Source organism: Dunckerocampus dactyliophorus, chromosome 10 (assembly GCF_027744805.1).
Source record: "Dunckerocampus dactyliophorus isolate RoL2022-P2 chromosome 10, RoL_Ddac_1.1, whole genome shotgun sequence".
NCBI lineage: Eukaryota > Metazoa > Chordata > Actinopteri > Syngnathiformes > Syngnathidae > Dunckerocampus > Dunckerocampus dactyliophorus.
The window spans coordinates 4744776-4759369 of record NC_072828.1 but is presented as its reverse complement, the minus strand read 5'-3'; the positions used below and the strand labels follow the sequence as shown (position 1 = coordinate 4759369).

General features: G+C 39.1%; 3 protein-coding genes across 9 annotated transcripts in view; 1 reads left to right on the top strand and 2 right to left on the bottom strand.

The window, feature by feature from the left end:
* shroom2a (shroom family member 2a) overlaps positions 1-1630 on the bottom strand; it is an 89261-nt gene extending 87631 nt beyond the window's left edge. Inside the window, exon 1 of the mRNA XM_054790836.1 lies at positions 1499-1630. The gene's annotated coding sequence lies outside the window, so the exon portion shown is untranslated. The remainder of the gene's footprint in view (positions 1-1498) is intronic.
* The window catches only part of LOC129189285 (AP-1 complex subunit sigma-2), a 28550-nt gene extending 22987 nt beyond the window's left edge, over positions 1-5563 (bottom strand). For 3 of the 5 annotated variants that reach the window (XR_008572779.1, XM_054790844.1, XM_054790843.1), the window contains exons 1-5: positions 5479-5563; positions 4928-5106; positions 1709-1817; positions 1499-1636; positions 954-984 (exon numbers count right to left, since the gene is read on the bottom strand). Coding sequence is in view for 3 of the 5 variants with exons in the window: in XM_054790844.1 (XP_054646819.1) it covers positions 954-984; positions 1499-1636; positions 1709-1817; positions 4928-5106 (457 nt within the window). In the remaining 2 variants the exon portion in view is untranslated. The remainder of the gene's footprint in view (positions 1-953; positions 985-1498; positions 1637-1708; positions 1818-4927; positions 5107-5478) is intronic. The other 2 variants (XR_008572780.1, XM_054790845.1) reach the window with 1 other exon arrangement.
* Positions 5104-14198, top strand: LOC129189286 (retinoschisin-like). Of its 3 annotated transcripts, none has more exons than XM_054790846.1 (7): positions 5104-5127; positions 7869-7938; positions 8028-8053; positions 8143-8314; positions 8951-9092; positions 9190-9385; positions 12248-14198. In XM_054790846.1, the coding sequence occupies exons 1-7, from the start codon at positions 5125-5127 to the stop codon at positions 12398-12400; spliced, it is 762 nt and encodes a 253-aa protein (XP_054646821.1). In that variant the 5' UTR covers positions 5104-5124; the 3' UTR covers positions 12401-14198. The 3 variants fall into 3 exon arrangements, with proteins under 3 accessions (XP_054646821.1, XP_054646823.1, XP_054646822.1); XM_054790848.1 differs by lacking the exon at positions 5104-5127 and adding an exon at positions 5162-5288 and having other exon boundaries at positions 12248-14197; XM_054790847.1 differs by lacking the exon at positions 5104-5127 and adding an exon at positions 7136-7154.
* Positions 14199-14594: the final 396 nt, after the last annotated feature.

Genomic DNA, 14594 nt, shown 5'->3' with positions numbered 1-14594 from the left:
CAACAATAAAGTCAAAATATTAACAAAAAAAAGCTGTCATCGAACATGAAAAAGTTGTAATTTTACGAGTATAACGTAATATTATGAGAAAAAATGTATTTTATGGGCATAAAGTTGAAATATTAAAGAAAAAAAACTTTTTTCTTCAAGCAATAATATTACGACAAACAAAACAACGAATAAAGTTGTAATATTTGGAAAATTAGGTTGCGGAGAAAGCTATAATCTTACAAAAATAAAGTCAAAATATTATAGGAATAAAGACATAATTACAAAAAGAAAATTTACAGGAAGAAAAAAAACAATGACACCAGAAAAACAGAAATGGCAAAAAAACAACTGTAATTTTACAAGAGTAAAGCCAAAAGATTAACAGAAAAAAACTTGTATTCTAACAAGAAAAAAAAGTTGCAATTTCTACGAGAATAAATTTGTTATATGAAGAAAAATAATGTCATTTTAGTAGCATGGGTTGGAATATTATAGAAAAAGTATGTTTTTTTTTTTTTAAAGTCATAATATTGTGAGAAACATGACAAAATGAAGTTGCCATTTTTTTATTTAGATTTGGGGAAAAAGTTATAATATTATGTGAATAAAGTCAAAATATTAAAAAAAAAGAACATTTACAAAGATTATTTCAGAAGAAAGAAATATTTGGAAATGTAAAAAAACCCGAGTAAAGTTGATATTAATAATAGGCTTTTTCCACCTACATGACAAAGCTGAGATGGAGTTTTTTCTTGAAATATATATCATTTGATAGCATATTGTTGCTTTACAAAATATTATAGTGGCAAAGTTGCATGCTTTCATTTTTCACTATGTGGCCCTCACTGGGAAAACATTTGGACACCCCTGGTCTAAAGGGTTTACAGCCTTTTAGTGGATCTACTGTGTTTACTTCTACTGCACTAACACTACTAGCATGAGGGTTTAACGGCAAAGGGTACCTGCAAACATGCGCATCTGAGAGTCTATGTTCTGCAAGTTGCACCAAAAAAGCAAAAGAATACACAAGCAAAGACAGAAATGTGATTTAGACGCTGAGGAGACAGGAAAAAGGCAATCAGAACAATAGCAAGCTTGAGGATAAAAAGGAATATAAGCATGCAGACCCCCCCCCCAAAAAAAAGAAGAATCAATTGATATTAAATTATAGTTCTTTTTGTTGTATAGTCCTTTGACACTCTTAAAACTACAATACAGAATTTTTACATATTGTTCTCCAGGGCTCGTTCTACTGATGTGGAGTGGAAATGCAAGTTATTGATTATCGTGACAGGCCTACTAACATGCATGTTTTTAGAATGTAGGAAACCGGAGTACCTGAAGAACACCCCCGCATGCACGGGGAGAACATGCAAACTCCACACAGAGATGCCCAAACAGAGATACAAACTCAAACATTCCAGATCTCCTGACTGTGTGGCCAACATGCTAATAACTAGGCCACCGTGTAGCCCCTCACAAAAAGAAACAAATTAAATTCCCTCACCTCCTGCAGCAGGTCAGCCTGCTCGATGGCTTTCAGCACGTTCTTCTTGGATGTCTCTTGAGCCTCGCCACCCAACAGGAACTCATCCAGGATGAAGTAGGCCTTCTCAAAGTTGAAGATGATGTCCAGCTCACAAACCTGTCCGCACAAAGGACAAGTGTTACGACCGAAAGGGGAGCGAGTGGTGGAGATAAGCGCCAAGTGGCTCACGCTGCCGAAGTATTTGTCCAGCAGCTCCACGTATCTGTGGATGATCTCCAGCGTGATCAGCTCGTTGTCCTGGTCCTCGATGGCGCAGCAGAAGTACAAGCTGGCGTATCTGCAACACCGCACGCAAACAAGGGAGGCTTGACAAAGTCTTCTCCGGACATTTGTTTAATGACTATTAGTAGTATTATTTGTCTTATACGTGAGAAAATAAGACACGTGTGCTACATTATATTAGTATCATTAATATCACTACTATTATTAGTATTATACATGATAAAATACTTAAAAAAGTGTGCAGCTACAATATAGTCCATCCATCCATTTTCTATACCACTTCTCCCAATTAGGGTCGCGGGGGTATGCTGGAGCCTATCCAGCATACCCCCGCTGGATAGACTTTGGGCGACAGGCGGGGACTGGTATATAGACAAACAACCATTCATACCTATGGACAATTTAGAGTCGCCAATTAACCTAACATGCATGTTTTTGGAATGTGGGAGGAAACCGGAGTACCCGGAGAAAACTCACACACACACACACGGGGAGAACATGCAAACTCCACACAGAAATGCCTAAGGGAGAATCGAACCCAGATCTTCCCGATCTCCAGATTGTGACTGTGTGGCCAACATGCTAACCACAAGACCACCGTGCAGCCCCTATGATATATTATTACTATTATTAGTAGTAATAGTATTAAAGATGAAAAAATACAGGTGAGAAAAAAAATAAAGTCATATAGAATTTTTTAAAATTATTTGAACTTAAAAACGTTTTAGATTATTTTTTTTTCTTTACACTGACCTTATGTAATATGTAAATGTCACAGAGTCACACGGTACATCGGCATTATCATGAGGGGGGTAAACCACATCCTGCCGCAGGTTCTTTAGCGCAGATAATCCCTTGCATGCTCTTAAAGCATCATGTGACCACCGGCTAACAAAGGCAGTCCTCTGTTGATCCCGCCAGCGGGACAGGAAGGCGCAGGGAAATTCAGACATCACAGGAAGCCACTTCCCCTCAAACACAATGACTTCATCAATCAATGTGGGTAGATGAATAACATGATTAAACAGAAGAAAGCACCGGGCCTTATTGGAGGTTGGCTGTCTATTTGAGAGGAGTACAAATACAAGCAGATAGCCACTTCCATGTAGCCACATTAGCATTTTATTCATATTTCCGTCAAAAATGCACAGCACCTGGAGGACGAGCTTACTGTTTCCTGCGTAGCTCAATCTGACAAAGTTACGTTGATTTTGCACTTGCTGTAATCAGTTGGTTTGTCCAAAAAATAATGTTGGTTCATTGTGCACTACAGAATGCAACACTGAAAAGCTGCCTGATTAGCATAGGCCAGTGTTTCTCAAATGGTGGGGCAGGCCCCTTGAGTGGGGCGCAGTGCGGTATCAGGGGTGTGTGAGAGGCAGGTGCACTAGACTCATAATTTCTTCAAGGTTGGCAAATCTGTTTCTACCATAAGAACTTCACACCAAAACCAGGAACTTTTACCCCAAAACCAAAAACTTCTACGCCTGAACAAAAAAGTTTTACCCCAGAATCAGGAACTTTTATCCCGCAACCAAAAACGTTTACCCCGGGTTGATCGTGTAAACGTCACTTTGTAGTTGTCATATGACATCAGTCAGCTGACATTAAGCTCCCCTCCTGATTCGCGCTTGCGTTTGAAGCTACACACGAAGATGTAACTTTAATCTTTATTATTGTGATTATGGATGAACTAACTCAGCGGTAAGATGTCTATATCTACAACAAAAGTGATCTGTTCACTTGCAGCGGCTAGGTATGTAGAAAAAAAAAGTGTATTGTTTACTGGCTTTGCGTGGCATCATGAACTCTACTACAGAAATCAGTGTTTTCTACACGTTCGCCTCTTAAACTATTATTTCATGATGAAATTAAAAATGTGCCCATTAGTGAAACCTTTTCAATATGTTGCCTTGACTTGGGCTGCATTGTCTTTTGCATCATCATTTTCAATTCTTGTATATGGGTAATGTTTGATAGCAAATGCTAACTGGATGTAATACATGAACTGTGTGCCCTAATGAACGTTGCATAGCTAATTTGACTGACATATTAACAGTACTCTGGTTATGTACACAACTATTTAGGAGTTATGTGGAATTATCTTTATTTCCATATTGAAGTGAATTATGATAGCAACTACTTTGATGACCTGTAAACTTTGACAATGTGAATGTGAAATACTAATCATTATTATTTACAATAGAATTTCAGAGTTTACTGGTTACATTTTGTATATGTTATATGTTTTATAGAAAGACGTAGATCATTTTGACTTGTACTTGCATGCTGAGAAAGTGCGTGCACTACTGATATACAGTACATGTATAATGTACATAAATACCTACTCATATTTTTTTTAAATAAATATAGCAAATATATATATATACTTTCTATATTTATAGAAGTTGGTAGATCTTTGGGATCTTTGGGTCATTTTAAAAGTGGCTCGCAGTCTAAAAAAGTGTGAGCACCCCTGGTCTAGGGGGAGTATGACAGAACCGGCAGAGGCAAAGTGTTCTTTTCAAGTCAGAACTTGATTGTGATATTTTGTTGGTTCATCTAATCGCATACTGAAAATCAAATGATGCGGGGGGGCCACTTTGATCATTTTCAGTATTTTTTAATTTTGTAAAGAGGATTAAAAAAACTTTATATAAATTTTAAGACAAAACTTTTTTTTAATCAACTTTTATCTCCTTCTCTTGACATTTTGCCTTTTTGTGCTACTTTTTGAAACATTTTTTGTTTTTGGTTTAATGTTATTTCTCCAATGTGCAGCATGGCCCCAGTGCTAATGACACCCCTGGTCTAAATAATAAAGTGGTTTTGTGCTAGCGTGATGTCACACTATTCAGGGGGCTCACACCTCACGCTAATCTGCCATCAGTTATGTAAACACCAACCCAAACTGTGGCCACGGGCATTTTGCTCATCAACTGCACAGAGTAGCAGGCGTTTATGCGAAGGAGACACGTACAGATTGGTGGAGCCTGCCGACTGCTGTATTATGTCAGCTCTTGCGCTACTTGGGGGGAGGAGAACAAAAACATAAAATGCCATCAATGGAAGACCTTTGCGTTGACTGACACGCCGTCATGTGACTGTGATGACGCCAACTGTCAACAGCAGAGGCCACTATTCGATTGTTTTGATTCTACTTGCCTCTTGTACACGATCTTCAGATCTCTCCACTCCAGGAAGCTACACATTTTGGGTTTGCGGGCCAGGATGGTCTGCACCAACTCTCTGGTGATCTTCTTCTTCTCCTTATCAGACAGCGGCACGTACCACTTCTGGAGTCGAAGCTTGCCCTGTCTGCTGAAAAGAAGCATGAACTGCATCTGCAATGAAAAACGGACATGGTGAGACGCAATGGACACAAAGTCCTAACCAAAGGCGCTTATAGGACAGAAAGGGGAACAAGTGGATAAATTTCACATCAACACGTTTTCTCGATGCCAAACAGAAAGTGTAGAAAACCAACAAGCCAAAGTCAGTTAATGAAGGTTGAAAGAGGAAAAAGGTAAGAAGTAAAGGTGACATATTAAAATAATATGGAAGTGACATGACTCGTCTCAAGACCACTATAACAACGCTTAACGGAAGTAAAGTCGCCGTTATTCGGCGATTACTAGCTTTTTAGAAAACACAACCCCCAGTAACCAACCGTCAGCCTAACGTCGAATGTTAAAAGTAAAAAAAAAACTTGTTACCTTTACATTAACACTGCTTTTCCCTCAGAAGAAGAAATGTGCCAGCCATCACCGCCCGCAGCTTCTGCTGATCGCCAGAAACTTCCTGATTGGCCAGAGAAACGCGGAAGTTGATAGTTCATTGGCTAAGTCTTAATTTCCACCCTCTCCATGATCAAAATCAGTGACACCCCGCTGTATGGCTGTTATGGACGTCAATCAAAGACCAGCGACGCGGATTGGACGAGATAAAGCATATACATAGATTCATACCAAGCCAAGGACACTAGAACTGAGACAAACATGTCAAATTATGTCACTTTCGTAGTACGCTTTGCGCGGGTTTGGCCTCCATGATGGTGAGCAGAATCCAGAAACATTGCATTGTAAACATGTCCTCTGCACACTGCTCATCCATTAATTGCTCTAATAGACGCTCCAAAAGACCAGGTTTGTCATTTTTCAAGTTCCCCAAAAACAAAGACTGGTATGTGTCATAAAAATTTAAATTTATAACACTGGTTGTTGTAAATAAACAGGACAGTGGGCAAGACTCACAAAGTGTATATTGTGTGGGACTCCCACGCAATGTAGCTTAAAGGTAATTTGATTCTCTGCGTAATTAGTTGAATTCATGACAAGTCAGTGATGATGATAATATAGGTTATAGTCTTATCAAATGTATTAGCAATGCCATTACTGAAAGAAATGTTGCATTGTGTAAATACTTCTAGTTAATTATCTATATGATATTAGTATTTTTTTAAATAAATGATATGATATTAGTATTATTATTTTGTATGTTGATTGTTAAATGTTGGTAACACTGTAAGGAAGGAAAAAGTCAAATAAAGATGGAAAACATTTCTTTCATACTAGGGTGGATCTCGCCATTTTACAGAGCAGGATCTAAAACGTAAATGTTTCTTAATCTTCATTAAATGACTCATTGGGACTTGGTCACCCACCTGTCAGTGTGTCAGAACGCGTGATGGAAGAACGATGTGTGATAAATAAACGAGTAGTTCTAATTGCAAGATCAAGGTGGAGGCTGGAGGCGAGTCCGTATGTAATTATTACACTGGCTAGACTATGAGAGGTGCTGTCCGAGATAAAATATTTAAATGATTTTATTTTGATAAAGTGATGGCCAATTTGAAATTGACAAACCAGGAATCAAGTTTGTCTGTAGTTCTAAACATAATTAAAGTGTTTTTACTCACTTTTTCTTCTCTTCTACAAGGTTGTGCTTTTTTTCCAACATCATATGTAAATAATGTGCAAATTAGGAGGGATGTCTGATATCGGCCTTGGTCCATGGGCTGAATCAGTGATGTAGTGTTTCCAAAATAAGCCTGTCTCTTCCATATTAAAAACTTGTTCAGGCTTATCCCCCTTCCTCAATGATGGCTTTAAATTTGTTTATGTATGCCTCTGCTCCGGCATCCGCAGAGGCGGCCTCTCCGTGGTCTTATTGCGGACAGTTAAAACCTTTTTTGCATCCTTGTTAAAATTTATTGCTGCTGTCTTCCTTATGTTATTTTCCTCCTTTTTATGGTACGATGCCCTACTAATGGCTGGTGACCAGCCCAGGGTGTACCCCGCCTGTCGCTCAAAGTCAGCTGGGATAGGCTCCAGCTAACCCCTGCGACCCTAATGAGGAGAAGCAGTATAGAAAATGGACGGATGGATTTATGGTATGAACCGAAGATTCATTTATTCTGTAATGGCGCCCTACAGCTGCGTAAGTTCTACCTTCCTTCAGCATGTCCAGAATTCCAATTTTTTGTGCAATGGTTACTTTTGGATGCAATTGCAGAGTGTTTAGTTGATATTGTGAGTTTTGTCAGGGAGAAAACTTGCAAACATACAGCACTAAAGAGCCACACTGCTAGCAATCTAACAGTTATGTAAAATTGGCAAGCTGAACGCATTGTACTGTACAGGACACATGGCATGGAGGAGATTGATTGATGGTCTACAGTCCCTTAGCCAATCGGGCCGTAGAAGACAATGCGGGTTCTCCCTTAGTGAATCAGGACACAGAGCACAATGCGTTCATACGCTGTAAAAAAAACCCAAAAAAAAACATGCTACGCTGTAAAAAATTGTGCACAAAAAAAAATCGGTGTAATCGCGAAGCCATGTAAAGTGAACCGCGTTATAGCGAGGGAAGACTGAACTGTAAAATTGATATTTATTTACATAATTTGAGTGTGGTTCTTGCTTGCAGGTGTAAAAGAGAATATTTAGTAATTGGTAGGACAAAAGTGAAAGACAAAAACGTGTTTACCTCCCAAAAAGGTCATCCTTCCTCCTCCAAAGTTGTTCTCCAGCCAATGAGGAGCATTAGAGAAGATAACGCCATCAGGCCAGTGGATTACTGTAATCTCATCACTTCACATTTTCAGCGCAAGAAGAGGAAGATGAAGGTCTCCACTCGTTCAGCGGCCGTCCTCTTCCTCCTCATCCTGTCTCAGGGTAATATGAAGATCTCTCATGAAGATGTTTGTCAATCAAATCTTCACATGTGTCTTTTGACGTTCTGTGCGTGTTCTGGTGTGGTCCAGCCCTGACTGCTGTTGACACTCAGGAGGTAGGAGGAAACGTGTCAACGCCACCAAGTCCTGCAATGCCAGCCACAGTTGCTTTCAAAGCTTTTCCACTTTCGTTCTAACTTGGCAGGAAGAGGAGGTCCTCCATGAGAAGGAGCAGGAGACCTTGGAGACATGGACCAGGAACACCCAAACGTGCACCTGCGACTGTGAGTCACCCACGCGCTTCCCGCCCACCGACGACGCCACCTCGCCGTCGCCGCCATCGCCTTCACAAGGTTACTTGCTGACTTGCATGCCAGGTGAGGTCACCTGGAATGACTTTCAGTCCATGTTTGTCCTCTCCGAGCATGGCTTAGCATCACTCGGCATGTCTTGGCATGACTTGGCATCACTTGGCATGACTTGGCATGTCTTAGCATGTCTTTACATGACTTGGCATGTCTTGGCATGACTTGGCATCACTTGGCATGACTTGGTGTGACTTGGCATCAATTGGCATGTCTTAGCATGTCTTTACATGACTTGGCTTGTCTTGGCATGACTTGGCATCACTTATGTCTTGGCACGACTAGGCTCAGCATGACTGGTCACATTTTGGCACACCTTGGCAGGGCTTGGCATCACTTGGAACATCTTGGCATGACCTGGCATGACTTGACACACCTTGGCATGATTTAGCATGACTTGGCACATATTGGTGCCTCTTGGCATGTCTTGGCATGACTTGCCTCATTTTGGCAGAACTTGGCATGACTTAGCATGACTTGGCACATCTTGACATGTCTTGGCATGACTTGGGATCACATGGAACGTCTTGGCATGACCTGGCATGACTTGGCGTGACTTGGCATGTTTTGGCATCCCTTGAAACACCTTGGCATGACTTGTGCATGTTTTGGCACATCTTGGCAACATGTTGTTGTTGTGGTCCACAGAGTGTCCGTACCACAAAGCGCTGGGCTTTGAATCAGGATCCGTGACGTCGGAGCAGATCAGTTGCTCCCATCAGGACCAGTACACCAGCTGGTATTCCTCCTGGGTCCCCAACAGGGCCCGCCTCAACAACCAGGGTTTCGGGTATATAGGTCCTGCCATTTACCCTAAATACATGATATGCTATTATACACGCCTTATTATGTACGTGACAACAGAGTATTGATGACGTGTCTGCAAGGTGTGCTTGGCTCTCCAAGTTCAACGACCAGTACCAGTGGATCCAATTGGACCTGAAGGAAGTGGGCGTGGTGTCAGGCATTCTCACGCAGGGACGCTGCGACGCTGACGAGTGGATGACCAAGTACAGCATTCAGTACCGCACCGTGGAGACGCTCAACTGGGTCTACTACAAGGACCCGACTGGCAACAACAGGGTATGTTTGATTACCAAGATCGTCTGTACTGGGAGGTATTTCCTTGCCTCCGTCAGCACAGCGCTTGCTGGTGTGGGCCTTTCATCGGAAACAAAAGCTGTGTTCCCAACAACAAAGGCTGACCACTGTAAAAAATGATTTTTTTCTCAATAAAGAAAAAAGCCTCAATTTTTTGAGAAGAATAAGATGTGATACGGCAAGAAAAAAAGTTTTGCCAGAGAAGTCGTAATTTTAAAAGTCATTCTTCAACAAAAAAAGTTGAAAAAGTAAAATAATGACATTGATCTTGCAAGATTCAAGTCATTTTTGTAATTGGGCACTGCAAGAGTTTTTTTAGTTTTTTTTTTTACAAAAGGTCTTAAAATCTTTGTGAGACTGAAGTTTTTCTAATAAAAATGTATCTTGCAAGACGAATGCAATTGGGTTTTTTTAGGAAACGTTGAGTCATCTTGAAAGATTCAAGTAATATTTTTTAGAAAAAAAAAAGTTGTAATCTTGCAATGTTAAAATACATTGTTTAATAATGTATCTTGCCAGTAGAAAATTGCAATCTTGCAAGATAAAAAAGTTATTTCTGAGAAAAGCTGTAATCTTGCAAGATTTAAGTAACGTTTTTGAGAAGGAGTTGTACTTGTGCAAGATTCAAGTATTATTATAGTTTGTTGAAGATGAAAGTCATTTTTATGGAAAAAAGATTGTAATTATGCAAAATTAGGTCCGTTGTTTTTTTTTAACAATCGTACGCAGATTAAAGATTTTTTTTATTGAAAGAAAAAGTTGTAATCTTGCAAAATTCAAGAAAAATTGTAATCTTGAAAGATTAACATTAGGTCTGCCTTTTGTCACCGATTCCGTTCATTACTTTTATGGACAGTTTATGAAAGGTTCCGTTTTGGTGGCTGCAGGATCTCTGCTTTGTGCAGATGATGTGGTCCTGCTGGCTTCATCGAGCCGTGAACTTCAACTCTCACTGGATCGGTTCACAACAGAGTGTGAAGCGGCTGGGATGAGAATCAGCACCTCCAACTCCATGATTCCATGAGAGTCCATGATTCTTGCCCGGAAAAGGGTGGAGTGCCAACTCCGGATCGGGGATGAGATCCTGCCCCAAGTGGAGGAGTTGAAGTACCACGAATGAGGGAAGGATGGAACGCAAGATGGACAGGTGTATTGGTGCGGCTTCTGCAGTGATGCAGACTCTGCATCGGTCCGTTGTGGTGAAGAAGGAGCTGAGCCGAAAGGCGAACCTCTCAAAGCCGATCTCCGTCGATCTACGTTCCTACCCTCACCTATGGTCATGAGCTTTGGGTAGTGACAAGATTGTGGCCGCAATGAGTTTTCTCCGTAGGGTGGCTGGGCTCATCCGGGAGATACTCAGAGTAGAACCGCTACTCCTTCGCATTGAGAGGAGCCAGATGAGGTGGCTTGGCATCTGGTTATGATGCCTCCCGGACGCCTCCCTGGGGAGGTGTTCAGGGCAAGTCCGACCGGTAGGAGGCCTCGGGGAAGACCCAGGACACGTTGGAGAGACTATGTCTCTCAACTACTCGGCACACAGCCCGTCATCTCACTGTCAAAGGTAGATGCTTGGAGAAGAAGATACAGTCATGGATAAAATGATCTGACCACTGGACGCTGGACGAAGTAGCTGTGGAGAGGGAAGTGTGGGCTTCACTGCTTAGGCTGCTGCTCCCGCGACCCGATCTCAGATAAGCGGTAGAAGATGGATGGATGGGTGGATGGAATTTTGCAAGATTAAAGTAAATTTTTTTTGACAAAAATTGCAATCTTGCAAGATTAATGATCAAAAAAAAAATTTTATCTTGCAAGGTAAAAATAAATGTTCCAAAATGGATCTTACAAGTAAAAAATGTTGAGAAAAATAGTTATATTGCAAGACAAAAGAAAGGATTTTTTTAAGTGTAATCTTGCAAGACTTAAATAATTACTTTTTGAAAAAAGTTGAAACTGTGCAAGACTAAAATAATTTTTATAGAAAAAAGGTTGTAATCATGCAAGATTGGTTCAGTTTATTTGAGAAAAAATTGTTTTTTTTAAAAGAAAAGTTGTAAATCCTGAAGGATGAAAATAATAATGCAAAAATAATATTGCAAGTTCAAAGTAATTTTTTTTCTTATATTGCAAGATTTAAAAAAATCAGAAAAAAGTTGTAATCTCCAGGGTGAAAGGTTTTTTTAAAATTGTATTTACCATAGTTCTGGTCGGATTTTGGTGATGACAAACGTAGTTCTGGGTGGTTTCTGGGGAATTAAGTAAAGAGTTTGGCTTCTCAAACAATATGCGTTCAAAAGAGTCATACATTTGCATCACAAAAATGCCTCCTCGAAAAAATGAGACCTCGAGTGAGCATCGCAGCCATCTTCATGACATACACAATAAAGGACAGGCGATAGCGCGTAGTGATACCACGGAAAAGAGAAATTGTGAGGTCTGATTTTTTCGAGGAGGCAAATGTATTACTCTTTTGAACGCGTATTGTTTTGAGAAGCCAAACTCTTTACTTAAGCGGCCCCACCAACTAACCAGAACACCAAAATCCGACCAGAACTGGGCTTTCAGGACCAAGTGGGGGGTAAGTCAATGTTGATGCACTACACTGCTGATGGGATGTCACACTACTTCATGTCAAAAATCCGAACTATCCCTTTAAGCTGGTGTTCATGCATGTAGTGTGTGGTTGCTAAGTAACACTGCCAACTAGTGGCCTGGCACGCACATGACATTTGTTTTCACCTGAGCGCATGGCAGTCCAGTATGGAGTTGAAGTGTTTGAATGTACATGTATATACTCTACGTACAGCACGTGAGTGCTTACACATAACGCAATTACTTGACACTCAGGTTTTCTATGGGAATTCGGACCGCTCGTCCACCGTTCAGAACCTGCTGCGTCCGCCCATCGTGGCCCGCTACATCCGCCTGCTTCCTCTGGGCTGGCACACCCGCATCGCTGTCCGCATGGAGCTGCTCATGTGCATGAACAAGTGTGCTTGAAGGGGACAACATGTCCAACGTGCTTGGAGGCAACACACAATCTTTCCTTGCTTCAGACAAATGAAAAAGTCACTTTCACGAGAGAATATAGCATAAAAAACACATTTATACGATACACTGCTTTATACTATTAGAACTACAGTACTTTCAAAAGTCCCTCCAATGGCACATGAAAAAATACTTTCAATGTTACAAGATTAATGTCAAAATTGAAAGTCTTGTAATATTTCAAGAAAAAAAGTTGCAAGTATTTATTAGAAAAGTTGTACTATTACACAATTAAAGTACAAAATCTTGCAAGAATGTTTTTTCTGTTTTTTGAGTAAAAAAACAAAACAAGTGTCTTACAAGAGCCAAGTCTTTTTCTTGGAAAAAAGTCTAAATCATACGAGGATGTAATACCACATGAAAAAAGTTGTATTTATTCAAGAGAACGTCATCATCTTACAAGTCCAATAGAGTTTTTAGAAAAACGTTAGAATCATACCTATCAAAGTCAAATGTTTAGAAATCTTGCAAACAAAGTTTTGGGGGATTTTTTACCAAAAAAAATGCAGGAGATGAAAGTAAAAAAAAAAAAAATTGCAAGATTAATATAATTTGTAATCTTGCAAGACGAAAGTCATGTTGAAAAAAGTTCTTGCGAGATTAAAGTAGTTTGAAAAAAAAAATTATTTAGAAAAATGTAAGATTAAAGTCATATGTTAAGGAAAAGGTCATCTAGTGGTTAGCAGACCTGGGTTCGATTGTCCCCTGGGCATTTCTGTGTAGAGTTTGCATGTTCTCCCCGTGTGTGTGTGGGTTTTCTCCAGGTACTCCGGTTTCCTCCCACATTCCAAAAACATGCATGTTAGGTTAATTGGAGACTCTAAATTGTCCATAGGTATGAATGTGAGTGTGAATGGTTGTTTGTCTATATGTGCCCTGCCATTGGCTGGTGACCAGTCCAGGGTGTACCCCACCTCTCGCCCGAAGTCAGCTGGGATAGGCTCCAGCATGCCCCCACGACCCTAAAGAGGAGAAGCGGTATAGAAAATGGATGGATGGACATATTTTTATTAGAAAAACTGTTGTAAAATGAAAGTAACTTTTTTTTTTTAAACAAGCCTTTTTGTAATCTTTCAAATATAAATTTGTAATCTTATGGGATTAAACTATTTTTGTTAGAAAAATAAGTCCAAGATGAAAGTAAAATTGTATGTTTTTAAGAAAAAAGTTGCAATCTTGCACAATTGAATGGTGTTTTTTTGGAGAAAAGTAATTATTTAGTAAGATTAAAGTCATTAGTCATTTAGGTTGTAACTTTGCAAGATAAAAAGCAATTATTTTTTAGAAAAAAAAAGTATGATCTTGCAAGATTACGCAAATCTTTATTTTAGAAAAAAGTTGTAACTGTGCAAGATTAAACTAATTATTTTGTAAAAAAAAAAAAATGTATATTCTTGCAAGATTAGGAATAGAGTTATGTGCAAGATTGAAGGGGTTTTTTTAAAGGAAAGGAAGATTTATTTTTTTTATTTGTAATCATTCAATTAAAGTAATTTTTTTAAACAATCTTGCACGATGGAAGTATTTTCTGGAGAAAAAAAAAATGTAGATGAAAGTATTTAAAAAAATGTGTAATCTTACAGAATTAAAATGTTTTTGTTGTAATTGCAAGATGAAATAATTTTTTTAAATAAAAAAAGTTTCCAAAAAGTTGTAACTGTGCAAGATTACATTTTATTATTTAGAAAACAATGTTGTATAATCTTGCAAGATTAGTTTTAAGGAAAAAAAATATTACAGTGCAAGTTTAAAAATCTTGCACAATCTTGCAAAATGAAGGTAACTTTTGGAGAAAATGTTGTTATTGCAAGATAAGATTGTAATATATTGTTTTAGAAAGAAAGAAGATGAAAGTGATAGTTATTTTTTTAGAAAAAGTCATCTTGAAAGATGAAAACTATTTTTTACAATGTGTAATCTTATAGAATTCAAATATAAATGTTCGTTGAAAATGAAAGATAAAAAAGCACTTTTTAAGAAAAAAAACATAACCTGATGGACTTTTTTTACTGTAGAAAAAACAATTCTGCAAGATTAACAGTATTTTTTCTAGAAAAGAATACTTGTTGTGTTGACATGTTTCTCTGCTGTGTGTTACGGTCATCAACATCACATGGAGTTACAGTATCACACATTCAGATACTAG

Bases quoted from the DNA above. Each gene is read 5' to 3' on its own strand.
- LOC129189286 (XM_054790846.1), top strand. The intron at 7,939-8,027 runs GTAATATGAAGA...GGTGTGGTCCAG, and splicing joins CCTCCTCATCCTGTCTCAGG to CCCTGACTGCTGTTGACACT. The intron at 8,315-8,950 runs GTGAGGTCACCT...TGTGGTCCACAG, and splicing joins CTTGCTGACTTGCATGCCAG to AGTGTCCGTACCACAAAGCG.